Source organism: Rhodofomes roseus (assembly GCF_022264815.1).
Source record: "Rhodofomes roseus strain CIRM-BRFM 1785 chromosome Unknown C8Q71scaffold_1, whole genome shotgun sequence".
Classification (NCBI taxonomy): Eukaryota; Fungi; Basidiomycota; class Agaricomycetes; order Polyporales; family Fomitopsidaceae; genus Rhodofomes; species Rhodofomes roseus.
Window position 1 is genome coordinate 1,382,546 of NW_025952957.1, and position 24,735 is coordinate 1,407,280.

General features: G+C 54.6%; 12 protein-coding genes across 12 annotated transcripts; 4 read left to right on the forward strand and 8 right to left on the reverse strand.

Moving 5' to 3' along the window:
• Positions 1-95: 95 nt before the first annotated feature.
• C8Q71DRAFT_730707 (DUF803-domain-containing protein) lies at positions 96-2,929 on the reverse strand. Its single transcript, XM_047922120.1, has 9 exons — positions 2,610-2,929; positions 1,884-2,283; positions 1,730-1,823; positions 1,617-1,676; positions 1,331-1,565; positions 1,181-1,278; positions 1,053-1,121; positions 612-998; positions 96-551 (listed from the first exon to the last, which is right to left on the reverse strand). Exons 1-9 carry the CDS (start codon positions 2,845-2,847, stop codon positions 297-299), a joined length of 1,836 nt encoding a protein of 611 aa, XP_047784772.1. The 5' UTR covers positions 2,848-2,929; the 3' UTR covers positions 96-296.
• A 41-nt stretch (positions 2,930-2,970) lies between these two features.
• Positions 2,971-4,874, forward strand: C8Q71DRAFT_730710 (WD40 repeat-like protein). The gene is made up of 10 exons (XM_047922121.1): positions 2,971-3,248; positions 3,310-3,506; positions 3,555-3,615; positions 3,663-3,719; positions 3,781-3,876; positions 3,932-4,110; positions 4,165-4,338; positions 4,390-4,462; positions 4,522-4,660; positions 4,715-4,874. The coding sequence occupies exons 1-10, from the start codon at positions 3,120-3,122 to the stop codon at positions 4,795-4,797; spliced, it is 1,188 nt and encodes a 395-aa protein (XP_047784773.1). The 5' UTR covers positions 2,971-3,119; the 3' UTR covers positions 4,798-4,874.
• On the reverse strand, positions 4,875-5,943 carry C8Q71DRAFT_730714 (transcription initiation factor IID, 31kD subunit-domain-containing protein). The gene is made up of 2 exons (XM_047922122.1): positions 5,551-5,943; positions 4,875-5,492 (listed from the first exon to the last, which is right to left on the reverse strand). Exons 1-2 carry the CDS (start codon positions 5,818-5,820, stop codon positions 4,977-4,979), a joined length of 786 nt encoding a protein of 261 aa, XP_047784774.1. The 5' UTR covers positions 5,821-5,943; the 3' UTR covers positions 4,875-4,976.
• A 157-nt stretch (positions 5,944-6,100) lies between these two features.
• C8Q71DRAFT_730715 (MBOAT, membrane-bound O-acyltransferase family-domain-containing protein) lies at positions 6,101-8,445 on the reverse strand. Its single transcript, XM_047922123.1, has 9 exons — positions 8,219-8,445; positions 7,926-8,152; positions 7,849-7,875; positions 7,674-7,800; positions 7,549-7,619; positions 7,214-7,483; positions 7,091-7,160; positions 6,790-7,038; positions 6,101-6,728 (listed from the first exon to the last, which is right to left on the reverse strand). The coding sequence occupies exons 1-9, from the start codon at positions 8,276-8,278 to the stop codon at positions 6,210-6,212; spliced, it is 1,620 nt and encodes a 539-aa protein (XP_047784775.1). The 5' UTR covers positions 8,279-8,445; the 3' UTR covers positions 6,101-6,209.
• An 80-nt stretch (positions 8,446-8,525) lies between these two features.
• On the reverse strand, positions 8,526-9,850 carry C8Q71DRAFT_730718 (uncharacterized protein). Its single transcript, XM_047922124.1, has 6 exons — positions 9,754-9,850; positions 9,469-9,702; positions 9,271-9,415; positions 9,157-9,221; positions 8,954-9,109; positions 8,526-8,894 (listed from the first exon to the last, which is right to left on the reverse strand). The coding sequence occupies exons 2-6, from the start codon at positions 9,503-9,505 to the stop codon at positions 8,710-8,712; spliced, it is 588 nt and encodes a 195-aa protein (XP_047784776.1). The 5' UTR covers positions 9,506-9,702; positions 9,754-9,850; the 3' UTR covers positions 8,526-8,709.
• Positions 9,851-10,523: 673 nt separating this feature from the next.
• Positions 10,524-13,434, reverse strand: C8Q71DRAFT_730727 (general substrate transporter). The gene is made up of 14 exons (XM_047922125.1): positions 12,839-13,434; positions 12,595-12,785; positions 12,359-12,536; positions 12,248-12,305; positions 12,032-12,198; positions 11,832-11,979; positions 11,660-11,783; positions 11,551-11,607; positions 11,381-11,497; positions 11,251-11,326; positions 11,133-11,199; positions 10,977-11,072; positions 10,844-10,921; positions 10,524-10,783 (listed from the first exon to the last, which is right to left on the reverse strand). Exons 1-14 carry the CDS (start codon positions 12,969-12,971, stop codon positions 10,714-10,716), a joined length of 1,560 nt encoding a protein of 519 aa, XP_047784777.1. The 5' UTR covers positions 12,972-13,434; the 3' UTR covers positions 10,524-10,713.
• An 804-nt stretch (positions 13,435-14,238) lies between these two features.
• On the reverse strand, positions 14,239-14,983 carry C8Q71DRAFT_793595 (uncharacterized protein; the record flags this gene model as incomplete). The annotated part of the gene is made up of 3 exons (XM_047925484.1): positions 14,239-14,771; positions 14,844-14,906; positions 14,968-14,983. The coding sequence occupies 3 exons, from the start codon at positions 14,981-14,983 to the stop codon at positions 14,239-14,241; spliced, it is 612 nt and encodes a 203-aa protein (XP_047784778.1).
• Positions 14,984-15,324: 341 nt separating this feature from the next.
• C8Q71DRAFT_793596 (WD40-repeat-containing domain protein) lies at positions 15,325-16,810 on the forward strand (the record flags this gene model as incomplete). The annotated part of the gene is made up of 5 exons (XM_047925485.1): positions 15,325-15,649; positions 15,727-15,844; positions 15,904-16,192; positions 16,244-16,398; positions 16,453-16,810. The coding sequence occupies 5 exons, from the start codon at positions 15,325-15,327 to the stop codon at positions 16,808-16,810; spliced, it is 1,245 nt and encodes a 414-aa protein (XP_047784779.1).
• Positions 16,811-16,929: 119 nt separating this feature from the next.
• Positions 16,930-19,178, reverse strand: C8Q71DRAFT_697257 (carboxyl transferase; the record flags this gene model as incomplete). Its single annotated transcript, XM_047919953.1, has 11 exons — positions 16,930-17,161; positions 17,213-17,274; positions 17,328-17,357; positions 17,409-17,425; positions 17,478-17,757; positions 17,807-17,971; positions 18,029-18,282; positions 18,338-18,443; positions 18,501-18,538; positions 18,612-18,862; positions 18,913-19,178. 11 exons carry the CDS (start codon positions 19,176-19,178, stop codon positions 16,930-16,932), a joined length of 1,701 nt encoding a protein of 566 aa, XP_047784780.1.
• Positions 19,179-19,331: 153 nt separating this feature from the next.
• C8Q71DRAFT_22557 (Nop domain-containing protein) lies at positions 19,332-21,771 on the forward strand. The gene is made up of 10 exons (XM_047917134.1): positions 19,332-19,836; positions 19,890-20,030; positions 20,084-20,185; positions 20,234-20,398; positions 20,451-20,591; positions 20,650-20,839; positions 20,895-21,027; positions 21,088-21,257; positions 21,317-21,427; positions 21,482-21,771. The coding sequence occupies exons 1-10, from the start codon at positions 19,489-19,491 to the stop codon at positions 21,592-21,594; spliced, it is 1,614 nt and encodes a 537-aa protein (XP_047784781.1). The 5' UTR covers positions 19,332-19,488; the 3' UTR covers positions 21,595-21,771.
• On the reverse strand, positions 21,627-22,559 carry C8Q71DRAFT_730779 (FeS cluster assembly scaffold IscU). Its single transcript, XM_047922126.1, has 4 exons — positions 22,368-22,559; positions 22,243-22,301; positions 21,971-22,185; positions 21,627-21,917 (listed from the first exon to the last, which is right to left on the reverse strand). Exons 1-4 carry the CDS (start codon positions 22,494-22,496, stop codon positions 21,766-21,768), a joined length of 555 nt encoding a protein of 184 aa, XP_047784782.1. The 5' UTR covers positions 22,497-22,559; the 3' UTR covers positions 21,627-21,765.
• A 279-nt stretch (positions 22,560-22,838) lies between these two features.
• Positions 22,839-24,631, forward strand: C8Q71DRAFT_793600 (uncharacterized protein; the record flags this gene model as incomplete). Its single annotated transcript, XM_047925486.1, has 9 exons — positions 22,839-22,938; positions 22,997-23,187; positions 23,244-23,377; positions 23,433-23,738; positions 23,792-23,886; positions 23,944-23,972; positions 24,024-24,177; positions 24,230-24,368; positions 24,421-24,631. 9 exons carry the CDS (start codon positions 22,839-22,841, stop codon positions 24,629-24,631), a joined length of 1,359 nt encoding a protein of 452 aa, XP_047784783.1.
• Positions 24,632-24,735: the final 104 nt, after the last annotated feature.

Here is a 24,735-nt window from a genome sequence, read left to right on the forward strand (position 1 = left end):
GAACAACAGGGACAAACAATGATTCTAGTACCGACCGCACGTCGCTCGTCATTCATTCATTATTCATACACGATTTGAGCGCCCACATAGACGTGTTCTAGCGTAGAGTAGTTCAATTGCGCATCCATTCCATATAGTATATACACATCACAACAGCAATCTACTGTACACACTCTAATAATAGGCTGAACGAGTCCTCTGTCCCGGGCACACTGCTAAATCAGTACTACTTATTAGATAGATAGCACACGTACTACAGTCCAGGGCATAATGTAGAAAACCCTATAGCATGCTTTTCAGTAAGGACTTTGGCTCACGCTCCTGCTCGCCGCAGCACTATGGCTCTGTGCGCGCACACGGCTATTCTCCCTGGTGACATCGATGGGGGCTGTGGGGGTCCGCCGCAGACCGTGCGGACCATCCTCGCCGAGCCAGCTCACTGTCCGCCGCCGACGCAGAGACTCGGGAGTAGATGCAGCCTCGCGCTCGGGGTCCCGCGAGTGAGGCCGAGATGCGTCATCTCGCGGTGGCGACCCAAGGAGTAGAGCGCGCTGAGTATGTCGTAGTGAGTCTGCAGGCTCTTTGCTGTGTCATGAACAAGAATGACATACCTGTGCGGGCGAGAGCCCATACATGCTGACAACACTTTGCCTGTTCCTTAGAATAGGCGTCGCCGGCGAGCCATCCGGCCCAAGGATCCTCACCCGGGTGCGTCTCGCGACGCTCCCGGATGTCGAGCTCAACCCAGTGATAGTCCCGTCTGTCTCAGCCGACGGCGGCGCGTCGCCGATTGTACCCTCCTCGTCCTCGTCATCCTCCGGCTCCTCTGGGGATGACGGTGCCCAGGCGATGATGAACACCCCTGCGAAGGTCGCACCGCAGCCGTAGAGGAAGGTAACGATTTGATGGAAGGTGGCCCGTGCAAAGTCGCCGTAGAGAATGGCTGACCCAACGATGGCGGAGATGTTGAACAAGACGAATTGTGTAGGCACGACAACCTGGAACATGTGAGCTTCAAAAGTGGCACATAGGCTTACGTGCGGAAAGCATACCTTGCTGTCAAAGCGCATGAGAGCACGGTTAAGGTATCTAATCTGGCCAACTCCTGTGCTAATCAACACCTAGGAACACGACGCTGCAATCAAAAAAATCGGCGCAAGACTAATGGAGAATGCCCTACCAGTAGCACAGGGTATGTGATCCACTGAGAGAACATTTCAAATGCCTCTAGCGTAAGCAATGTTGAGAATGCTTTGGTCGAGAGCACCGTAAAGCCACCTATGCACCGCCGTTAGGCACGTCCGCAGGCGAGCAAACTCGAGAAACGTACCGAACAGTGCGCACAAACCAACGTCGATGTACACATACCGTTTGCCGGTTCCACGTTCAGAGAATATGGAGAGGATTGCGGCGCCTGCGATATAGATAGCTGCATAAATGACGAACGGACGTTGTGTGATTGCGTGGACGAGAGCGTCAGGCCCAAGTCGGACGTCGGACGGGTTGGCAGACAGCACAACAGTGACGGCGCCCATTACCGCGATGAGGATGCCCATAAAATCCCGCTTTTACGGTACCTTAGCAGAAGGCTCTTATCAAAGACTAGGTGCGCTCACTTTGCGGAATCTCTCCTTCAGCATGAGTGGAGCGAAGAAGCAGTTGGCGATAAGGGCAAACTGTCATAACGTTGTCACACAATGCCGCATTGCCCGAGGTGCGCAGTACTCACTGTGCCTAACGGGGCAACAACTGAGGCGGGGGCGAAAGCGTAAGAGATGAAGTTTCCGAGCTCGCCGATGTTCATGAGGATGAACCCGAACCACCTAAGAATGGATTGATGAGAAGATTACATTACATGCGAATTTGACGTGGCTACGACATACCAAAGTTTCGACTTCAGATAGTCGGACTCGTTCCCCGCGATCTCAGTCTTGCTCTCGCCAGATGTCGTGCGCCTGCTTGACGGACATCTGTCACCATTTGCATGGGCTGGGACAACGTCGACTGGCAGGAGCGCATGGGTTGTCGCGAGATGGGCAGAGTCCGTCTCCTGGAATAGATGTTCATCGTCCTCACGGAAGACGAATAGCCTGGACAAGAAAGCTCGCTTCTTTCTCCTTTGCCGCGTTTCGAGAGCAGGATCGCTGCCATAAGCCGGTGGCATGAGTCGCGTGTGATTTGGTGGTCCAAGTAGTGGTTCTGTCTCTACAACCGCGATAGCAGGAGTACCAGGCTGAGGGGATGGTGTATAGCTTCCTAGAGTTGTCGTCGGGGTGTTCTGGCCTGTTAGTGTAACGGTCAGTCGCATCACTAGTAATAAATTCAATGCATCCTGCGCATCCCACAAAGAATATGGGAGAGCAGAGGACTTCGTTATCTGGGGGAAAGTCGAGTAGCGGCCTACGAAGCAAATGGCCTTTAGCCTGAGCAAAGCTGGGCCGCCAGGCATCACCTCTAGTGTGCAGTCGCCTTGCCCAGTGCGTTGCTACTCGTACTCAGAAGCCGAGTGCGGCTCCGGTAGAGGCAAATACTATACGTCTATGACCCCTTTTGGGATGGAGACAGCAACGGGAGCCAGTACGTGAAAGCCATAGATCGCTTGAACTCACCGCTCGTTCCCCGGCTCTGCAACTCATCCCCATGGGCGGCGCGTTCCTCCTCCAGCCGTTTGTGAGCAAGCTTCTGGCAGTTCAACGCTAACGAGATGACCACATTCCCGGAGATGGCGACGACGATCCCGGCGAAGGTACCGCGACTTATTTGAGGGAGACTAGGTATCTCATAGCCGCCGTCTCCGTCTTTAAACATCGCACCGTAGAGCACTGAAGCGATACTGGGTATCGGCATGGCGAGCTAGCATCTAGATAGAAGGGGGAAATAGGTATCAGATGGAGGGGGACATGGCGGTGGGGCTGTAGGTCGACTGGCCGGACTGGGGGTGGCGCGCTTGGGCGTGTAGAAGCCGAGTACAGCTGAGCACGTGCGATGCTGGGGACCTGCCCGGACGCGTCGTCCTCGCGTTTAGACGTGTCGACCTCGCGACTCCTTCTCCTGACACCCGCATCCCCTGCCGTAGCTGCGACTACTTAACGTTCTGGTGAAGCATTGGGTCAATAGAGATGCGAACGAAACACACGCCTCACTCGCTGCCCGCTTTCCCGGTCTACTCTTCCGCATTCGTTTCCGAGAATGAGCTCGTCCTCGGAGGTGGCGGAGGTCAATCAAAGACGGGCATCAAGAACAAGCTGGTGAGCTCTCGTGCCTCCGCATCTCTGATGATGACATGCCTCATGGTACTTGTAACAACAGCGTCTGTACCGCATAGATAGCGACAAGCACATCGAGTTACTACACGAGCTCGAGCTAGAAAAGGGCGAAGATGCACCAATGAGCATGGCCGCTCATCCGTTGGAGAGATTCATTGCATGCGGCGTAAACAGCTCGGCCGAGGCTTTGCAGGGTGGTGCGAATCAGAACTGTCGTTTATTCGCTGTCGAGGACAAGAGGTATGTCCTTCCGCCACTGCGTGTGACACATCAATGAAACAACGGCAGGCTGGCTCTCTCGAAGACTCAGAGCACATTGACAGTGAATGAGCTTGAGGACGACTTTCAGGTTTGTTGAGCATCCCGCAGTCATAGCAACGACTGAACAGAGCATAGAAAGTGACCGTCTTCTCGCCTTCTGGTAACCTCCTTGCGGCAGCCGGTACAAAGGATGTGAGCACGACGCATGTTTCTCTCAAGTTCAGGGTGGCTGACTCCTGATATCCCTTGCTAGCTGTCTCTCCTGCAGTATCCGTCCCTCTCGCCGGTGGCGTCTCCCATTCACCTTGATAAGGGAGAGATCTATGACGCGACATTCTCATCGACCACTGTAAGTTGTCATCTATGCTTTATGTTCACTTGGCCCACAGCAACATGCGGAGTAGCTCGTTGTGGCGACCACTATCAGTCTCTTGGTGTACGCACTCCCGCCGTCAGAAGGAAAGAGCGAGAAGGCTGCTGGAAAGGAGAAGGCGAATGCCCTCCCGGCGCTCGAACTACTCGAGACAGTAGAACGGCCTACATTACCGGGTGATAATGCAGGAAGTAGTTTCCGGTCTGTGAGGTGTGTAGGCCCTTCGCACAAAACCTATACTGCAACCATTGACGCCCGTCCTAGGTATCACCCACAGGACGAGAAGGTGCTCTACACCCTAGTGAATGCGGTCCCGCCTAGAACACGAACAAAGTCTTCTCCAAGACGTGCGTTCGTCTGTAGGTGGAACACAGAGAAGTGGGAGGTTACGAAGCTACGCAAAGTGGGAGACAAGGGTGTGACGTGCTTCGACGTGAGGTACATCTGAACCTCCTCTTTGTTTATGAGCGGTTACTCACAGGTGTCTAGTCCCAATGGCCAGCTGGTTGCGTTTGGTTCCTCGGACTACACTGTCGGTATCTTGGATGCGAAGACACTAGCAGTACGTGATCGACTAACGGTGTGTCGGCAAACTGCTTACTTGCATCTTAAACGATGTAGCCACTAGTGACCATCTTGAAAGCACACGATTTCCCACCGACGACATTGCGGTTCAACACTATGTCCAATCTCCTCGTCTCCGGGAGTGCCGACAACAGCATCCGCGTCGTCACTGTGCCCGAGAACCTGGGAGCTACCTGTGTGTACCATCGCTTTGTGCTGTCAGGGTTGATTGACACTAACGGACATCCAGCTTGGACTTTCTGGGTCGTCATCGTCACGTTGCTCATATTGCTCTTCGCATTCATCGCGCAACGGATGCACGAAGGTTTATGAACATCTGTTCGCTCGCACTTTCTCGTTTGAAATTTCATCACATCTTCATATCTGCATTTCGGTTCATGGATCTTGCTCGTAGACCTCAGTACAGTTTATGTGTCTATTATTACAGTACAATACATGCCTCCCTTGAGCAAATAAGTCCCATGCACTCAGACTGAGAGAGAACAACCAACTTAGTCGTAATCCTCTTCTTCTACCAGTTTGCGCTTCACTCCGTTGGTGGCAGACTCTGCCTGTGATGCAGCAGGTACCTCCTCCATGGGCTCATCCCCACTCTGCTCTTCGTCCTCGCCAGCTCCACCAAACAGACCATCCTCCTCATCAACCTCGCTACCCTCTTCCACCCGTGCACCAGGCGTCATCATATCAACGTCCGACGGCGTGTGCAGCGCTCCCACAGGCTGCTGCGGTTGGGCTTGTGCAGACATTGGAGGGACCGCTGCCGCAGAGGCTTGCGACGCAGCGGGGATAGCGGCGGGTTCCATGTCCTCGTCCTCATCTTCGTCGGATTCCTCGATTTCCTCAACATCCTCGTCGTAGAGCTTGACGCCGGGCGGGGGCTTGTTTGGGACGAAGTCGAAGTCAACTGAGGTGAGGCATTCGTTCGCAGATGGAAGCCGGACGCCGAAGACTTCGGGGACGGAGGGGAGGGGGACGGAATTTGTTTGTGTCGCGAGCGATAGAATGTACTGTGAATAGGACAACACATCAGTGTATACTAGCACCAAGGAAGGGTCTGCGACGCACCTCTTTGGGGACACGCCCTCCAAACTCCCAGCCGACACGGGCCTGCACCGCGAGGACCACGTCGTCCATCTCGACCTTCCCTGACCGCCCTGCGTGCTCCGCGTAGACGAGCGCGTCTGAGAGCACCTGTGTTGTATACCGGTGCGAAAACTCGAGCAGTTGGTGCAGAACACCGGGTTGTGCATCCTGTACTGTGGGTGTGGATGCAAGCAGGAGAGCAATTGATCGCGCACTGGGAGGGAGGTTGTCGGCCACTGCTGGGCGAGACATTTCCTAGGATGTGTACCAAGTATTTAGGTGGCTATCGTTGGAGCTATACGCTTCAATTCACGAATGGGCTGAACGTCAGCTTGAATGTCAGTGTAAAGTGGTGATAAATGTAGTGGATCACTGGATGCGTTCAGGAAGCGCGATCCTCTGAGCGCCGGACGTGCCGCCGGTGGCTCAAGCGCTCACGATCGCAGGCGCGCCGCGGCGGTGACAAAGGCTTCGTTATGTTTGCTTGCCATTCGAAGCTCCCTGTATCCGTTGGAACAACTGAATTGTGCCCTTTGAACCTCGCCCGCACTGAAGCCACATCTAATTTGCGCATTACGAGTAAATATAGTAGGACGACAAACAATGATCGTGCACTACGGTAGATTGCGGACGTAACTCAATTAACTCGAATGCTTCGAGTCGTTCACCCTTTTCACGAAGCCAGACGCCTCCAGCCCCTTCGCGGCATCGTCGAGAGGCGGCAGGACTGGTGCCTGCGACGCGTCAGACACATTCCCCGAATCCTCCTTCTCCTTAGCCGCCCACATACCGGCCTTCCCGACCCTCTTTGCCTGCAGGCTCCTCAACACGCCTGCACCACCGGTGTAGAAGATCACAAGCACGCCGCCGATAGCCAAGTGGCCATACCATTTGAGATTCGCCCAGCCAGTGAGGGACGGCCGCACATCGAGGAGCATGAACGGGATAACAGCGTAGTTGAGGATGAGAATCGTGACGAGCGTGCCGACAATATCGTACGTGCGCTTGATCGTGGTCTGAGGAGGTGGCGGTGCGCCCCTTGCGGCCACGTATGTCGCGGGGAGGACGAGAGGGCGAATGTGACGCCGGCAGAGACGCTGTGCGGTTTGGATGAAGCCTCCGAAGGCGAAGGTCAGGTAGTATCCGCCTTGTACCCCGTGCTACGTGGAAAGGCATTTAGCTGGGGGGGCAGTAATGCGCATATTCTAGGGCGTTACTCACCCAGATCGCACTCGTGGCGAATGTCAGCATGCTGCTCCTGAACCCTGGCTTCTTGCCCTTCGGCGTCACACGCTTGTAGATACACTCCCTGAGCCAGACATTCGTCTTGATGTTCCACGAGTCAAGCAAAATCTTGAAGTTCGGCGCCAACTCAATGTTCATCATGTCCACGTTTGCGGCGCCCTTCCATGTCGACTTGCCATTGGAGTTGAACCCAGTAAACCCAAGTCCGGTCAGAATAGAGGCACCCTGGGGCATGCTCATCAGCGATGATCGGACGACTCCCAGGCTTGAAACAAACCTCTGTCAACGTCCAGATAGCGTAGTACTTGGTGCGCTCGATGAAACCGCAGAACTGTAGATAGACAATCCTAGAGTAACACGCTTCAGCGTAGGGATAACAGACGCCGTGGAGACTACATACCGGTAGAGGAAGCCCTTCTTGACATACCAGTCCTGCACCGTGACCCCAAGATGGGCGGAGCCCCCAAAGGTAACGTACGTCCCAAGCAGAGCGAGGCCCAAGATCATACGGCGGTACGCCACGCGTTTCCTACCCTTTGGTATGAGCTTGTGGCTACCGCGTCCGGTGCTATCCTTCTTCTCAAGTTTCTTGAAGAGGGTGCCGTGGACCAGCGTGTCGTAATCCGCATATTCGAGAGATGGGCCAACAAGAAAACCTGGGAAGTAGAACCTATGCGCAGCACACTATGGTAAAGAGCAAGTCAAGGGGCGCATGAAGGACGAGGGATGACTGACGCGAAGCCAAGGAAGGCAAGAAGTGATGGATACTCGGCGACTCGCTTCTCAGTTTGCCACTTGTCGAGTTCCTATGCAAGAGAAAAGGTAGGTGGCGTCTGTGTTTATAGGAGCACAGTACGCACCTCCGTAGGTCTACGGCCGTCATACACGTTCCAAGCGAACGTCGTAAGCTTCATGGTCAGCACCATTTGCGGACCCGTGATTTCGTAGGTTTCGTAGCTGTGGCCTAGCAATGCTCGTATTACATGACTGGTGCGACGTTAGTCTCTGGATTTGGTAAAGAATAGAATCGCGTACTTCAGCGTGAGATGCGACATGATGATGCTGGTCGGGTGTTATTCATTTGCCACCTCGCAAGAACGCGGAGGACATACCCGAAGACGATCCACGGCATTTTTGAGCTTTTAACATACGCAGCGACATAATATGTGAGCAAGATGTCGGCGAGTAGTTGGAAGTACGCGGTTCCCATGTTCAGTATGGGCAGCAGGTACATTGACGTGACAGCAACGTTGAATGCATGTCTTAGGTTGGGCCGGGAAACAGGTAGTCTGATGAAAACGCTGCCTAACGGGTACGATACCAACAAGCAGGATATCAACTAGGCAAAGATGGAGGTGTCTCGTGAGATGCATGGTCAGGTCGTTCTGGACAGCAAATTGCATACCTTGACCTGGTCCAGCGAAGCACCCACCGCCGCGGCGAGCGGTACAAACAGCGCATCCATGCTCCAGGTGCGTAGCCCACCGTAGGGAACTCGGTAGGATGGGAATGAGATTTAAGGAAGTGAGCCTGCTCAGCAGAGAGAGCAGGTCAAGAGCACGCCCAATTCGTGCCTTGCTCAGGCTACGGTGGCACTTCCGGCTTGACGTCGATACGCGCCCACGTGAGTCGTGTAGCGCACGCCGAATTCGCGACGCGTGTGCTAATATGTATGCTTCTGCGTCCCGGCACGCTTTCAAACAGCACTCATCTGAAAAGTCCAAACATTCCACTCCTGGGAGAATTCGTCATCGAAACAGAAATTCTCAGTTACTCGTTTCAAGCGTGTCATGATATTACTCGTAGCAAATTATCGAACGGAAAATGAACATAGCGGTCGTAACACGTATTTGGCGATTTCTACAAATAGACAACCACGCCATCATCGAAGGAAGCTTACACAGTCTGCGTAGCTGGCTGTGGCTGTACAACGGGCCCCGCAGTTGCGTTCGTAGTCATTGGAATCTGGTTTCCGGTCTTCGGGCCCACAAAGGTATCCTTGATCGAGGACGTCCAGATGTTCGCGCTCTGACTGCTATTCAGAATAGCAATGACAAGAAGCGTGATGGTGTAAGCCATGACTGCGCGAACAACATGAAGTGAGCATATGCAGCATGAAAGCCTCAAGCATGCCACTCACGAGGGATCCAGGCCAAGAATGCGAACGCAGCCATGCCCTGCGTCTCATGACACATGGTGTTCTGCTGAGTGTAGTAGAAATTACACCGGTTGTTAACCCTGTTCAAGTCACTGGCTGCGTCGGCGGCTGTCGCGAGGAACAAGATCCAGAGAAGGCCTGAATGACGGTCAGTGACCGCTCATTGATGGCACCGACGTACTCACTGAGCCATGAGAGCTCGACTGCAATCCAGGACGTGAACGTGCTCAAGAAGAAATCAAGAGCAATCCTTCGGATGATGTGAGCTATGGTATTGCGATAGCGTCGATGTGACTCACATGACAGGGACGGTGACTAAGGTGAGCACACCCGTTGCCACTCCGAGGGCAGTATAGTCGGCGTAAGAGTTGAAGTATTCCTCAGACACGGAGATGACGTGCCCGCCCAGTGCGAGCACGATGATGCCGCAGAGCAAGACCCATGCTGCATCCACATTGAATGTCACATCCTGGCACCCAGCGAACAATGAGACTTACCAAGCGTCACAATACGGAAGATCTCCAACCAGAACATGACTGATGAGCAAGCGCGACTAGGTGCTGCCTACGAGCGGGATGGTGATATGCCAGAAGTGCAAGGGAACGACCTCCGCTCCGCAAGCGCAACCGTGTCCGTGAGCCTATATAGGGTGGTCCGATCTCGAGGCCATGTTTTACCCCTGGTGCATGACAATGGGCCCGACGGTCTGCAGCGATCTGTCTTCGCTGTCCCTGTATCGAGGTCCCATCCAAACGTTGCGACAAAGGCTGTGGTTGACGTACTCTTGGCATACGCTTGAGTCCAGTCATTGTAAGAACAGGAGAGACGCCTTGGTCAAGAGGGTCCACTTTAGTCCAGGGGCAACCACTGGCCGTATCCCTGTGCCGTAATCTGTTACCTCTGAGGCTGACTCACATCTAGCCATGCGCACTCGGCACCTCTCTGGATATGCGGTCGGACCATCCGATTCTGACAACCCGAAGTACTGGCATAGTCAACGAGGGGCATCAATTCCGCATGAAAGGGTGTATGTAGAAGCGATTACTTACTGTCCGTCGATGTAAGCTCCGTGCTCGCTGGTGGCGATTATGTCTTGGCGCGCCAAGATGTTCATATATCTGCTCGCAGGCAACGTGGCGTCTCGCGGTGCGCCGTCCAATGCTGGTCCAATGCATTCAATCAATCAGTATACATAACGTACTAGCTGCAAACATACCCCTGGCTGACCGGGAACATCGATACCTGCAGGCACTGCAGACATCGATGTAGGTCAGTTGTAAATTGGAGATACCACCTGAAGACAACATGACTCAGTGAAGAGTAAGACAGACAACTCTGCGTTGTTATACAGTGGCATGGCTCCGACTCGTCTGCAGCCGTTAACATTGGCGTCTAGTTGCAGGAACGGTTGCGATGACCAATTCGCGGTGCGCCGGACTCACCGTGCGGCGTGCGCGTCGTGCAGTATCCAGTGAGAGTGCGCCCGGCTTCCTGTCGATCGTGATAAATAGACGTCGACGGATGGACCGCGAACTAGCAGAGCCCGAGCCCGAGCCCGAGGCTGCTACCCACACTGCCATGGTGAATGTTCCGTACATCCCGATACCAACCTCGAAAGGATGAAAGCATTCCAACTGTCATGGTACAAGTACAAGAGCGAAAAAGGACCGGAACGCCTGTCAGCTGCTGATCTTCCCTCGTGTGGGTTCCGGCGAAGACAGCGCATATACCTATCCGCCGATCTAAGGCTTCTCCAACGAGGTGCGCACAGGATGCGGAGACTGGAAGATCAAGTCGATCTCCTCCAGATTGCTGTCATTGTGGTCCCCCGGTCAGTGCGCTGTGCGGTATCATACTCCAATAGCCGCTTACCGTCCCTTTGTCTCGACGAACGTGAAGTAGATGACGATAATGCCCAGGGCATCGAAGGACGCATAAAACAGGTAGAACCTGCCTGATGCTTTAGACGGGTGCCAAATGGGCGACCGAATGAAGGGTGACTCACCGCCAGCCTACGTTGCCAATAGCGACAGGAGGCAGGTACGTGTTGAATAGCCCACAGGCATTGATGAAAAGGTTCATGACAGCCAAGCCCTTCGCGCTACACAACGGAAGAAACGTGAGCGGACATGCCTGTCGTTAGTATTGACGGGCGTCGCACCGATTGTTGTATGACAGGACTTCGACAGGGTACAATGACTGCATGGGCGTCCATACGAATGCGAAAACTGGTAGAACCTGGTGAGACAGCCGCATCACACCCAAGCACAGATACTCACCGACCAGGAAAATGTACAAGAAAGCGATGCCCACAGCTCCGGCTTGCGGGTGAGTTGGCGTCAACGCAGTACATACCTGTCAGCGCGGTCAGTACATCTGAATTGGCGGTTCGTACAGGAGCAGATTTACCGTAATGACAACGACAGAGAGCGCCATCCCCGTCGAACTGAACATGAGCGTGGGTCGTCTCCCCCACTTCTCAATAAAACGCAGGCCACTCAGGGCTGCAGCCATCATGATAGGCGTCTCAGACATAATAGACGTCAATTAGGACCGCTGTCAGTATGAGACGGATGTACCTGGAGGGCGTTGAGCATGAGAACCATGTGTTCATTTGTCACGCCAGCCTTCTCTACCTAGCGGATTGTGAGTCGAAGACATGCAACCTACGACAGAACAGCCTCTCACCATTAGAGGGAAATAGTAACTGGTCGGCGGGAGATCCCACTGGCCGAAGAAGGCAATGCAAGTGACGAGGAAGAATCGGTGGCGATCCGACCTAGTTCGCAGAAGACCGCGGATATCCCACCATCTGCCCGTATGTCAGGACACCAATCACTGCCAAGGGATATGTTCGTACCTTTTGTCGGTTCCGTTCTCGACTTCGATGACTTCCTTCATCTCCTTCATCTGCAGATTGACTATGGCGCTGTCCTCGTCTCCCCGGCCGTGATACTTGGCAAGGATCTTGCGCGCCTTCTCATCTTCACCATGTCCTATGTACCAACCTATGACGCATATTATCAGTGAAGTGACTGAATGACATGCAAGGGCACTGACGGGGTGTCTCAGGAATAAACCAGATAAACACGAGGACGAGGACAGATGGCAACGCTTGAAGGCCGAAGGGCAACCTCCATTGGAAATCCGGATCTCCTGGGACATACGAAAGACCGAACTCAATCCAAGTTGATATGATCGTTCCGAGGAAGAAGTTGGCTTGATAGCTATGTTCTGTATGATTAACCGGTCGCCAAAGTAGTAAAGTTCACCTACGCTCCAGTCATGATACCTCGGTATGCAGGGTGTGACATTTCCACGACGTATGCCGGTCCTTGGAACACAGGATGTCAATCATCTGAACGCAAAAGGAGTTGATCCGCGCACCTGCGGTCTGTGCAATCACGGCACCCAATCCGAGGACCACACGCCCGGCGATGAGGTAGTTTACATCTTGAGCAGCAGCCTGGAAAATGGCGCCGACTAAACAAATGAAGGAGCCTACACCCATGCCGACTCGTCGCCCCCACTTGTCCGAGACTTGGCCCGCTCCGAGGGATCCCACCTTATAGCAAAGCAACTGCTCGTCACGCTTTCGGAGCGGGCTCAATACATCCTCTTACCATGTTGCCAATCACGTACGACGCTGCAAGAAGACCTTGTTTTGACCCTCCATCCACATCGAAGAAAACTTGGAAACTCGTCATCGCAGACGCGCCTCCGAACGTGTTCGAATCGAAGCCGTTCGTCGCCGAGCACAGATAAGCGACGAAGACGACGCAATAAAGTCTGAGCATGCTTCTGGACCATGGATCTGCAATGCGTATTCGTCAATCACAGCTCCGGCGATCGCAGCATGAAGCTTACCCGGTTTCTCCTTCGCGAGGACCTCAGCAAGATCCGAGTGGTGCGGAACTTCATCTTCGAGAGGAGGTTTCTGCGAATCGTCCAACGAGGACTGATCGACATGCTCGACGTCGCCCACTCTGTCTTTAGACATCTCGACCAAATCGCCGCCTCGGCAACCAGTAGACCTGTTCGGTTTGCGCAGATAGCGTCAACGAGGAGGCGACCCGTCAAATGAAAGCGTTCGCGAAGCCCCACGAAGGCCTTCCACGTCTTTATCTGCGCACCGTGCAAGCCTAGCTCCTACCGAGGCTACGGCACGAAACCACTCGGGAGACGCGGACCACCGTCCGTGGTCAGAGTGGGCATTGTGACAGCCCAGGCACAGCGAGTTGAGGTGTTTCCACCGCTCGATTTCCCCGCGCATTACCCCGCAGAGGTCGAGTAGAAGCACAAGGGATCATCATGCGCCTATAGCACAGCTCGCCCGAGGATCCGCCGTCCGAGACTATTCAAACTATTAGTGGCAATCTCCACCTCGTCGAGCCTTGCTAAGCGTCTTTCGAGGAGTGCAGGTCCTCGCCTCGCTTTCCCAGGACAGGTATGTGTTGAATTTGCTGGTGAGCGAGAGACAGTCAACGGCGAGGGAGCACAGCCTGAAGGTGCACACGTACCGAATGTCGCACACGACCGCGTAAGGCGAGTCCCGGGCGTCCTACAAAGATCGCGACGCTGCGCTAACTCTGTCACGAGTCGTCGCACTCAAGTCGCACTGGCGAATGAGTATCACCAAAGTAACACCTCCGGGTCAGATGGGCCTACGTAACATTGACCGTTTGTGCGGATGTTGATGGTGCCTGCGTGGTCCAACGAAGCATGACACTGAGGATGACATGCCGTCAGAATAGCGAAAGCGGCCGGTCTGTACCAGACCACCTGAGCTAGGAATGTTTACCACGAAGCGGGCCATGTGAACTGCCAATGCACAAGACAGAATAATTGATTGAGGACGAATTGACCAAAGAACTAAGCCAGCTGGTAACGATACATGACATAGCACTGCTAATCTGCGGGGGAAGCCTATTTAGTATGACGACTTCGATGAGCATGTTCCACTTACGGGGACATGCACGCGAATCAAATTGCCCTAAATGCAGATCTAACCTGAGTAGATGCCCATACCTCGCCAGAACGAACGCAAAGGCGGCTGAGGCACACCAAAGTCTAAACCACTATTAAACGGACCAACGATGTTAAGTGATAAATACAGCAACCAACTTTCATGACAACCCCCATTATCCAATCTATCGCGGTGAGCGAATAGTCCCGACAGCGAAGAAAGACATAAAGTGTCGTGACAATAGCGTGGCATAGGATGCAAACTCCCGTGGACCCGTGCTTGTGCCTGTGTGGCGCGCGCTTCATTGCGCCTCGGTGCCTTCCTCGATGACAACGAAATCGGGGGTCCGCTTCGAATCGCCGACTGTGGGTGCCCAGAGCGCGTTCAGATCGAACCACCCACCGAAGGCGGGAGACGTGGTGTCCATTGCAGGTGTGTCAACCGAGGCGCCTGCGGTAGCCATATGGTCATGCATACCGAGCTCAGTGTCGTGAACCATGCTGAACTCCATGCGCGGACGATCCTTGGCAATCTCATGCATGACGACATGACAGACCATGATGAAGAGCAGGAGCAAGAGCAGTACGGTGGCACGCGCACGCGTCTTGCACGACCCGACGCGCTCGTACTCCGGCTTGGGAGACGGCGGGAGCTGGATTTGGGACGGGAGACGCGGAATGGTGGGGAGCGAGTCGACCATTCGCTGCCACGTTGAGGGCTTGGGGGGAGGCATCAAGAACGCGATGGCAAAGTCCCCATCGTGTGAAGGGGATGACGGAGTGACAATGATGGCCGGCAGGGGAGATTTCTCGTCCACCAGGGGCTTGGCCAAGTCTACAGACACAGAGGAAGAAGCGGCCTCAGATGTGAGAAGGAGATAGAGCGTGAACATATCACGTAACTCACCCAGCGGTGCCGGGATCAAAGTGTAGTCCAGACGCTGTGGCAGGCGGTGAAGACGCGGAGGTGCTACACAACAGCCCAATTAGCACTATAAGGGCGTGTAGGCAACATTGAGCGTGTCACGTACCACCAGAGCGACGCATTTTGACCAGATGCTAACCAAGAAGTGAAGCCGAAGAAGGGCGGACTCTATGCTGCGATCTATAAATGAACTTGTAACGTCGCTCAAGGGCCGAGTGTGAAGTCGGTCGAGAGCGGCAGGGATCCGAAAAGACTGTGTGGTAAAAGAGTGTGTGGGCGTGGGTCAGAGAGCGAAGTCCGCAGGTGTCGCAGACGACGATGGCGATGAGCTCGAGGTCGGCGAGCAGGAAGGAAGACGAAACAAGGACCTGGATGCGGAGGCGCTGACAACAGGCGACTGCCGCAGGCGCCCTGCCAGCCAGCGTCTAGACCCTGCAGAAAACACTGGTCCCTCTCCGCCGCCATGTCCCTCCTCGACTCCCCCGCTACAAAACACACCCTCGCACCGCTCAAGGCGACCTCTCTGCCGTCTGAGGCCTATGTTATCTCTATAGTCTCGCTGCCGTCGTTCTACGCGTTGTCCGCGTCCTCGCCGGACAATGCAATCCATCTGTTTGACAAGTCGCGGCTGGACAGAGTGCGCACTATCGCCGGACATGAAGCGGGAATAACATGCCTGCGCTCTGCGTCCAACTTCGCGGGCTCTACATCCCCAATTCTCTTGTCTTCTGGAAAAGATGGAGTGATCAAGGCTTGGGATGGCCGCGATCCCGGAAACAGTCCCATAAGTGAGCCCCGGCAATCCTAATCATCAGGGTTGCAACTGAACTCAAAGCGAGTCCTTTCGTGTTTTGCCTGTGAACAGTGACCGCTCTTACTGGGCTCCGGCCTCATGCCCTTCTATCCTGTGACATCTCAGTTGACGGCACGGTGATCGCTGCCGGAACTGAGCTTCAAGGAGACGATGCATCTTTGCTCTACTGGTCAGTTTGCACCCAAGCATGCGTGTAATGCGACAGCTTACGCTCAGGCCATCACACAGGGATCCGCGCAGCCCCGCTGCACCCCTTCGGATACACTCATCCACCCACTCCGACGACATCACCGCCGTTCATTTCTCGAGAACCTCTCCAAGACATCTGCTGTCCGGATCTTCCGATGGGCTCCTATGCACGTCCAACGCAGACGAGGCTGATGAAGACGAGGCTGGCCTCCACGTCGGCAATTGGGGTTGCGGTATTGCCCAGGCTGGTTGGATACATACGCGGGCAGGTCCCCCAGGAATCTGGGCATCTAGCGACATGGAAACGTTCAGCGTTTGGTCTGGAGAGGTATGCTGAATTTTAACAACATGTTGTCGACTTGCTTAAAACTGTGTCAAGCTGGATTTGGTACAAGACACCGACATACGTAAACCTTCCATTCATAGGGATGACGAGTTTACTTGGGTAACGGACTACTACATCGGGGCGCACAACTATCATACCGTCCCACAAGGCCTAGACAACGATCTCAGCATGTTCGTTGGGTCGAACGAGTACGTCGCATTCTCATACAAGTTGCTATGCGTAGTTCATAAGCTTGCCTACAGGGGAGACGTAGCGCTGTTGACTCGCTCTACCTTGAAAGACCCAAACGCGCCTTGGGTACTGTCTCACTCATGGCAGAAAGGGCATGTAGGGGTAGTCCGATCAGTGCTGTGGGACGAAGAGGTGACCTCGCAGATTCTCATCCGTGTCATCAGGATCACTCAGATGCGCTCACAGAATAACATCCTCCTTACCGGCGGCGAAGACTCCAGGCTGAACGCATGGTCCGGTCCCTCAGCTTCTCGCTTCTTCCTCGGCAACGATGAGCTCTCCAGCCACAGCAGCATGGAGCACGACGACCCCATGGACATCGACGACTCCGCCGACGGACCGACGCGCAAGAGGAGACGATCGGGGTAGCATTCGTCCGTATGACATGATGATACATTGTTCCAAAAGTGCTCGACGTAACGTCCGTCGAATGTACACAACTTGATATACATACCATCCGCCTTCCTTCGTTACCGGCAACTTAGATGTTACATTCGGAAGACACCGAAACCCTTGCCGTCGCCGTCCCATGTCGTCGATGGCTTGCCCGAGCCACTGCCCGTTCTCCTCTCCCTTGCGGCTAGGGCTAGGGCTAGTCCGACTGTGTCGCGCGTGTCTGTAGGCTTAATGATGCCATCGTCCCACAAGCGTGCGGAGGCGTAGAGCGCAGTGGATTGCTCTTCAATTTCGTCCTTCAGGCTGCTGTGTTTGGTGGGATCCCTACATACGGCACATGAGACTGAGGATGAAGGTTTCAGAGGATTCACGTACTTCGAAACAGTAGCCATCACTTGCGAGAGCTGGCCGGGTCCCATGACAGATACCTTAGCATTCTGCTTCATGGTTAGCACGTCGCCCATCGCAATCATTGAGCTAGAACACCCACCGGCCACATCCATAGGAACCGCGGAGAATACTACCCAGCCTTTGTTAGCGCGTGCTACCTGTCGCATTCGACCATACTCACAGCCCGTCCACACATTCCTATGCGCACGTCAGTCCGAGACAATCGAGGACGGAACGGCAAACACTTCACCGTAATTTCCAGCCCCGTAGCTCCCCCCGACGATCACTGTCAGCTTCGGTACGTCCGCACACGCGACTGCGCGGACCATCTTCGCACCATCCTTGGCGATGCCGCCCTTCTCAGCCTTGGAACCGACCATATAGCCTGTAACGTTGACGAGGAACAGAAGCGGGATCTGCCGCTGCGAGCAGAGCTGCATGAAGTGCGTCGCTTTCAATGCGGATTGTGAGAAGAGGATGCCGTTGTTCGCGACAATGCCGACGGGGTAGCCATGAATGTGTGCGAATCCCTGTTACACTCGTGAGCACCGTTGTGCCCACTACCAAAGGGTCACTTACTGTGACGATGGTCGAGCCGTATTCTTTCTTGAATTCCCGGAATCTGCTGCCGTCTACAAGGCGAGCGATTACGTCGCGCATGTCGAATGCTTGCCGGAGGTCGGTCCCTACGATACCATGGAGCTCCGAAGTGGGATACAATGGGTCTTCAGGCGGTACTGGAGGCTGCCATCGTTGTCATTATTCCAACAAATGCTCTTCAGTCCAGCCTCCACGACTTACTGGAACCTCCTGTCCGCCCGCCTTCCCGAGATCGCTGATGATACCGCGAGCGATGGCGATGGCATGTTCGTCATCTCGAGCCAAGTGGTCTGTCACACCGCTTTCTGATGAGTGCATCTGGCCTCCACCAAGTGTCTCCTCGTCCACTTCTTCTCCCGTTGCCGCTTTCACCAGCGGCGGGCCAGCGAGGAAGATACGGCCTTGCTCTCGTACAATGATGTTCTCGTCTGCCATAGCCGGGACATACGCTCCGCCTGTCCAATAGCTGTGTGATCTGATTTCAAAGCCGATACATATGAGGTGCTGTACCTGCTACTGAAATGCCATGCACGATAGCGATCTGGGGAATTCCCACTGCCGACATTTGTGCCATATTGTAGAAGATGCGGCCAAAGTGCTCCTTGTCGGGGAAGACCTAAGGCCGTAACAGGTCAGCAAAAGTATAACAGGAGGAAATGTCAGTCCATCTTACATTCGCTTGATGAGGCAGAGCAGCACCCCCGGACTCAACTTTCTCCAGGTATACAGGTCAGTTCGACTTCTGACAAGGCAGCATCCTGCCAGAAACTCATCGGTCACTCACCGACGTAAACGCATGGCAGCCCGTGTTCCCTCGCAATCTCCTGGGCGCGGAGATGCTTCTTCACAGTCAGCGGGTAGTAGGAACCTCCTTTGACAGTAGCGTCGTTCACGACAACCACGCATTCACGACCAGAAATACGACCTATTCCAGTGATGATGCCCGCGCCAGGGATAGACTCAGGATAGACATCATGAGCAGCTAGTTGCGAAAGCTCGAGAAAGGGTGTATGAGGGTCCAATAAGAGAGCTAGCCTGTTCTTGATTCATCGCCTGAATTCCATCACCATGCAAAGGGCACGGACCTCTCCCTGGGCAGCTTCTTGCCAGCCTTCCTCATGCGCTCCCTCGCCTTCTCGCTTCCGCCTAGCCGTGCAGCCGCCGCCTTGGCATCTATGTCTGCTACCAGTGCTTCCATTGATTTGGACTTCTCAACGAACTCGGGCGAAGTTGCTGAAACGAGAGACGGCAAGACGGACGGATGGTAGGCCCTCCTACAACTTGAACGAGGTGGAAACACAGGCTGGCGACATGGTCGGACCCGAAGTGCCTTCGACACCGCCGAGCGCATCGTTAAAGCTGGCTGTGCCTACAAATTGATGTCAGCTATTGTCCAACCGCACAGAGTTGGCCAGTCACTCGCAGAGACCTGTGAGTCGTCGAAAGAGCACAACCAGATTAAGGGGAAGTCGAAGCGCCGATCGCGTTTACCCCGCATTCGCCACGTGCCAACCAAGATCCGGATCGATTCATGCATGCCCCTACTCTAGGGTTCCCGGATTAGCAACAGGGCAAGCGCTCGTCTTCGTCGAGCGCGACTCTTGCATCTCAACTCATCTCACCTACAAGCCTCTTCGTCCCGTCTTGCTTCATCTCTCATCATGAGTACGCTAGCGGACGAGCTACTTGCCGACCTCGAGGGACTCTCAGAGGGAGAGGAAGATAACGGACAAGTTGATACAAACGAGCAGACGGAAGTGGCAGGACCCTCAACCTCGAATGGCCTTAAGCGCAAAGCATCCTCAGACGATGAGATGGACGAGGGCGAGGCGGAGGAAGACGGGGAGTCAAATGATAAGGATGTTGGATCGCTCGTTCTGGAGGGCGGAGTGAACCCTGCGGAGGAGCTGGACGCTGAAGAGGTGCAGCGGATGGAATTGAGAAATGTCGAGGACGTGCGCAGCGTTGCGAAGCTGGATGGCAGTAAGCGAATGAACGATATCCTCAAGGTGGGTTCGCTCTGAAACTGCGTGTTCTATCCATCTCACGCGCTTGTCGCTAGGAAATCGAGAAATTCGAAGCGAATCCCAGCACTCCCGAACAAATGGCTCAACCGACACATTCAAATCCCGAATACAACTTGATTGTGGCCGCCAACAACCTCTCAGTCGATGTTGATAATGAGATCATGGTGGTTCACAAGGTGCGTATGTCCGTATGGTGAGACAGGCAGCCTCTCATACCATGCTGTCGTAGTTCATTCGGGATCACTATGCTCCCAAGTTCCCCGAACTCGAGCAACTTGTTGCGGACCCTGCCATGTACATCCGCTCCGTTCGCGCGTTGGGTAACTCAGAGGTATGTGCGCGCAAGCGGACCGTTGCCTCTAGCTGACTGTTGTGCCAGGACCCTACGAAAGTCGACCTCAATGGCATCCTCCCTCCCGCGATCATCATGAGTGTATTGGTAACGGCAACGACCACGTCTGGGCAGCCACTCTCGGAAGCGGAGTGGCAGACTGTCCAACGAGCTTGCGACCTCGCAGATATACTGGAGGAGGCGCGCAAAAAGGCAAGGCGTTCTGTGTGTACAAATTGCCCCCATGGCTGATTTCTCCTCGCAGATCTTCATGTACGTCAGCTCACGAATGAATATCCTGGCACCAAACCTATCAGCTATTGTCGGTACCACCACAGCTGCGAAACTCCTTGGAGTTGCTGGTGGCCTCAATGGCTTAGCTAAGATGCCTGCGTGTAATGTCTATGTGAGTAGTAGCAATTCTGTCCGTGCGAGAACATTGCTGACGTACTGTGGTATTAAAGTTACTCGGAGCACAAAGGAAGATTACCGCAGGGTTCTCGTCCGCCACTCAGCGTCGTCATACAGGCTTCGTGTTCCAGTCCGAGCTCATACAACAAACGCCGCCAGAGTACCGGATGAAGGTACAAAGAACGGTTGGTGCCAAATGTTGTCTGGCGGCGCGTATGGACCTGGAGCGGCACCGGAGAGATGGTGTGTACACTCGGCAGCGCTTTTGCGTCCGTTTTATCTGATAATGCATATGCAGGTTCGTACGGAGAGGAGCTTCACGATAAGATAGAGAAGCACATCGACCGACTCGCTGCACCCCCTCCGTCGAAGATCGTCAAAGCATTGCCTATTCCCAACGACGGGCCGAAGAAGCGTCGTGGAGGCAAACGGTCAGTCAGCACGGAACGCCCTGTACCCATGGCGCCCGACTAACGTGTTACATTCGATAGGGCACGCAAGGCGAAGGAGGCGTATGCGCAGACCGAGCTCCGCAAGATGCAGAACCGCATGACCTTCGGAGAGCCGGAGGAGGAGGCTGGCGCGTTCGACCAGACAAAGGGCCTGGGTATGATTGGCTCGGGCAAGGTCAGGGCAGGCGTGGGCGAGGCGAAGAGTCGAGGTGCGTTTCGCGCCGCTGATGGTGCGGATACTGTATGCTGATCGTCCTATCCCTACCAGCGAAATTGTCGAAGGCGAACAAGCTCCGGACAGCTGCGCTCACGAGAGCAGCTCAATCCAATTCACAGTCATCTGGCACTGCCACTTCTCTGACTGTTACCCCCGTACAAGGCAAGTGGTCTCAATACGGATTCCTTGATTGCTGCTGACCTATGACCCCTTCAGGATTTGAGCTCACGAACCGAGCGGCGGCCTCGCAACGCGTCAAGGAGGCCAACGAGAGATGGTTTGCTGGAGGCACATTTTCATTTGTTGGTCAGAAGGGTGCCTCGAAGTAGGCTCAGTGTGCAGTCTCGTGGCTCACGCGTACTATATGTTCACTCCAATGCACTACGATTGCACAATACGCTAGGATCCTAATGAGCGACTAATCATACACGCGCGATACATAAGTCGAAAGCAAGCGGAAAGTACTACGGGTCGTGGCGGATGGTGAGGATCGTGACAGCTTATGCTGACGGTGCGTGGGCAGTCGCGACGGTCTCCCCGGTTGCCGCGCTCTGCGAAACGTCGATGAAGCCTGCCTGCTTGGGGTTCTTAGCCGTGGCACGCTTCGACCTGTAGTCCTTGATAGCAGACCGGATGGCGTCCTCCGCGAGCACTGAGCACGACATGTGAGACGCAGCGACTCTCAGACGAGGGGATGTAACTTACTGGAACAGTGCAGCTTCACCGGGGGCAAGCACAACTCCTTCGCAATCTCCGTGTTCTTGATCTTTTCAGCCTCCTCCAGCGACAGCCCCTTCACCCGCTCAGTCATATACGAGCTCGACGCGATGGCAGAGCCGCAGCCGAAGGTCTTGAACTTGACGTCGGAGATGACGCCGTTCTCATCGACCCGGATCTGCAGCTTCATAACATCGCCGCAGCTGTGGAGGCGATATGTCAGCAAGACCCGCGGAGGCTAACAAGTAGACAACACGTACGCAGGTGCACCGACGAGGCCAGTACCGACATCAAAATCGTTCTTAGGGAGCGAGCCGACCTGCACAAATCGGAAAAGTTATCAGATAACTGCGTCTGGAGCCGCCGAGGCCGGAATATGACGCACATTTCTGGGCTGCTCGTAGTGGGAGATGACTTTCTCGTGATAGCCGCGAGCGAGTGCTGGGCGTACAGCTACTCGGCTGGCGCGGGGGGCGGCGTTGAGAACGGTTTTTGTGAGGGCAGCGCGGAACATGGTGACTTGGATGCAAGAGACTGGGAGTGTCGTACTCTGGCCGGCCGTATATACATAAGCGAGCCTGGCGGAGTCTGAAATCGGGCCAATCAGAGCGCAGGCGTGGTGAGGCGGCAGCAGATGCACCCAGGGTCACGTGCACTGCTGACATAAGCGTGAGCGTCATTGCCAGGACGCGGTAGCGGGGCAGACGCGCTGCCACATCGTGTGGGGTGCTGCTTTCATCTCTCCGCCCGCCGCTGCTTTGTTCTCAACGCCCCTGCCCTCGATTTACGCGCAATAACTACAATGGCGACTCCCTTGTCGTCGCGACCGCCGTCGCCGGTACGCACACCGTCAGACATGCCGCCGGGACAGACAGGGCTTGGGTACTTCTCCGTGCCATTCGAACGGTTTGCACGCGACGAGATATCCGACTGGGCGAGTGGATTCACCCTGCTAGGTGTGTGGCGAACAAAGGCATCAAACAACGCGTCCTGAGTGGCTAATCTCGCGTATAGATACTCTGGAGACATACTTTGACTCGCGGTTAGACCTCTTCCAACGCCAACTCGCAAAACGTAGCGAAAAGCTCAAGATGCGCGCGGAAGAGACGATCAACGACGTGTTCAAGAAGGATCTCTTCAAACGACGAGGTTCGATGCACACTACGCAGCAGCTCGATATGGAGATGCAGAAGTTCAAGGCAAAGGTTGGCTGCGTACGCGTCGTGAAGACAACCCTCACTCTGACGTCCCACTGTGTTAGGTGTCTGCCAGAGTCACGAAACTAGCGGCAACGTGGCACACCTCCAACGTCGTACGGTTCCGTGAGAAGCTCACCTTCTTCTGGGGCGTGATGTCCCTCTTGATCACTTCCCTACTATTTGGAATGGCTCCTGAGTGCGTCCCGAGACTTTCCAACACTATGAATCAATGTAGCTGAACAGGCTTGTAGGTGGATACACATCGCATACACGCTACAGGCCGCGTTCTACTTGCCCATGCGTGTTTATCTGTACAAGAAGCGGGCCTGGCACTACTTCCTGTTTGATCTGTGTTACTACGCGAACATCCTCAACTTCATCTACATCTGGTTCCTCCCAGCCAATTCCGCCCTCTTTGTAGCTTGCTACTGCCTATCACATGGATCGCTTGCCTCCGCGGTAATCACATGGAGAAACAGTCTCGTATTCCACGACTTCGACAAAGTCACGTCCCTCTTCATCCATGTCTACCCTCCGTTGACATTCTCTGTCATCCGGTGGGTGCATAGCGGCCTTCGAGTTCGGGACCTGAAACTCAATTTAAGAATAGGCATTACTATCCGAACGCCGCAGAGCGCTTCCCCGCAATAACGGCAGTACCACAACTCCAGCCTATGAGGGCTCTGCTATTGAGTGGCATCATCTGTCAGTCCTTCCTTCTCATTGGCGTCAACTTCGGTTCTGAACTTCGCCTCCCCACAGATTTGATATGGCAGGTGCTCTACTGGAAGGTGGGTCCGGTGAATCCTTACGTAGCAAGTGGCTGATGGCTTGTCATGCAGTTCGTCTTCGTCGATCGGCGCAAGAAGATCGAGTCCGGCCAGCGCACGACGTCGCTGTCGTTCCTATTGAACGATAAGCGAGGCGTGATTGGTCGCGCACTCTCGAGAGTGCCTCCACAGTATCGCACGCTAGCGTTCATGTTCGGACAGTATTGTGAGCACTATGCATTCATCCTGTCCTCTGCATCTCTGATGACCCCTCGAAGTATATTCGGTCCTAACCGAGCTTCCCGCCATCCTCGTCCTGTACCGAAGTCCGTTCTGGAGTGGCACATTCCTCATATTCATCTTCGCTGTCAGCGTATGGAATGGTGGCGGTTTCTACATCGAGGTCTTCGGTCGCAAGTGCGTTCCTTTCCTTGATATCTGTTGACAGCGTCTGACGTAGCCTGTACAGGTTCGAACGCGAACTCGAGGCGCTGCGGAAAGAACTCGCAGAAGGGACCCACTCCCGTTCGAATTCGACCATGTCCAGCCCTACGCTCGTGCCGCAGGATGATGACGATCTGTCTACCGTCAACGGCTCTCCGGACATTGTTGCCAAGAACCTCTCCCCAGAGATCCCGACCCCGGATTTGCCCACGGAGATCGGTACACACGCAACATGAGCCTCAGCTTGGTCTCAGCACACGATCTGTCACGACTCGGCAACGACTACACATCCTAACGGTCCCGCGCATCCTTATATTTTTACGACCAATTTACTCATGAC

Bases quoted from the DNA above. Each gene is read 5' to 3' on its own strand.
- C8Q71DRAFT_730779 (XM_047922126.1), bottom strand. From the start codon at position 22,496: ATGTTCCGCGCTGCCCTCACAAAAACCGTTCTCAACGCCGCCCCCCGC. The intron at 22,302-22,367 runs GTGCGTCATATT...CGATTTGTGCAG, and splicing joins ACTACGAGCAGCCCAGAAAT to GTCGGCTCGCTCCCTAAGAA. The intron at 22,186-22,242 runs GTACGTGTTGTC...TCGCCTCCACAG, and splicing joins GGCCTCGTCGGTGCACCTGC to CTGCGGCGATGTTATGAAGC.
- C8Q71DRAFT_730715 (XM_047922123.1), bottom strand. From the start codon at position 8,278: ATGGATGCGCTGTTTGTACCGCTCGCCGCGGCGGTGGGTGCTTCGCTG. The intron at 7,876-7,925 runs GTATGTCCTCCG...ACACCCGACCAG, and splicing joins ATGCCGTGGATCGTCTTCGG to CATCATCATGTCGCATCTCA. The intron at 7,039-7,090 runs GTTTGTTTCAAG...AGCATGCCCCAG, and splicing joins CTATCTGGACGTTGACAGAG to GGTGCCTCTATTCTGACCGG.
- C8Q71DRAFT_22557 (XM_047917134.1), top strand. From the start codon at position 19,489: ATGAGTACGCTAGCGGACGAGCTACTTGCCGACCTCGAGGGACTCTCA. The intron at 19,837-19,889 runs GTGGGTTCGCTC...GCTTGTCGCTAG, and splicing joins GAATGAACGATATCCTCAAG to GAAATCGAGAAATTCGAAGC. The intron at 21,258-21,316 runs GTGCGTTTCGCG...TATCCCTACCAG, and splicing joins GGGCGAGGCGAAGAGTCGAG to CGAAATTGTCGAAGGCGAAC.
- C8Q71DRAFT_730707 (XM_047922120.1), bottom strand. From the start codon at position 2,847: ATGCCGATACCCAGTATCGCTTCAGTGCTCTACGGTGCGATGTTTAAA. The intron at 1,677-1,729 runs GTGAGTACTGCG...ACGTTATGACAG, and splicing joins TTGTTGCCCCGTTAGGCACA to TTTGCCCTTATCGCCAACTG. The intron at 1,122-1,180 runs GTAGGGCATTCT...TCGTGTTCCTAG, and splicing joins TCACATACCCTGTGCTACTG to GTGTTGATTAGCACAGGAGT.
- C8Q71DRAFT_730710 (XM_047922121.1), top strand. From the start codon at position 3,120: ATGCGAACGAAACACACGCCTCACTCGCTGCCCGCTTTCCCGGTCTAC. The intron at 3,507-3,554 runs GTATGTCCTTCC...AAACAACGGCAG, and splicing joins TTCGCTGTCGAGGACAAGAG to GCTGGCTCTCTCGAAGACTC. The intron at 3,616-3,662 runs GTTTGTTGAGCA...AACAGAGCATAG, and splicing joins AGCTTGAGGACGACTTTCAG to AAAGTGACCGTCTTCTCGCC.
- C8Q71DRAFT_730714 (XM_047922122.1), bottom strand. From the start codon at position 5,820: ATGTCTCGCCCAGCAGTGGCCGACAACCTCCCTCCCAGTGCGCGATCA. The intron at 5,493-5,550 runs GTGCGTCGCAGA...TCCTATTCACAG, and splicing joins GAGGGCGTGTCCCCAAAGAG to TACATTCTATCGCTCGCGAC.
- C8Q71DRAFT_730718 (XM_047922124.1), bottom strand. From the start codon at position 9,505: ATGTTCTGGTTGGAGATCTTCCGTATTGTGACGCTTG. The intron at 9,416-9,468 runs GTAAGTCTCATT...ATGTGGATGCAG, and splicing joins CTTCCGTATTGTGACGCTTG to CATGGGTCTTGCTCTGCGGC. The intron at 9,110-9,156 runs GTGAGTACGTCG...ACCGTCATTCAG, and splicing joins AGTCGAGCTCTCATGGCTCA to GCCTTCTCTGGATCTTGTTC.
- C8Q71DRAFT_730727 (XM_047922125.1), bottom strand. From the start codon at position 12,971: ATGTCTAAAGACAGAGTGGGCGACGTCGAGCATGTCGATCAGTCCTCG. The intron at 12,786-12,838 runs GTAAGCTTCATG...TACGCATTGCAG, and splicing joins CCTCGCGAAGGAGAAACCGG to ATCCATGGTCCAGAAGCATG. The intron at 11,980-12,031 runs GTCAGTGCCCTT...TATGCGTCATAG, and splicing joins GTTTATTCCTGAGACACCCC to GTTGGTACATAGGACATGGT.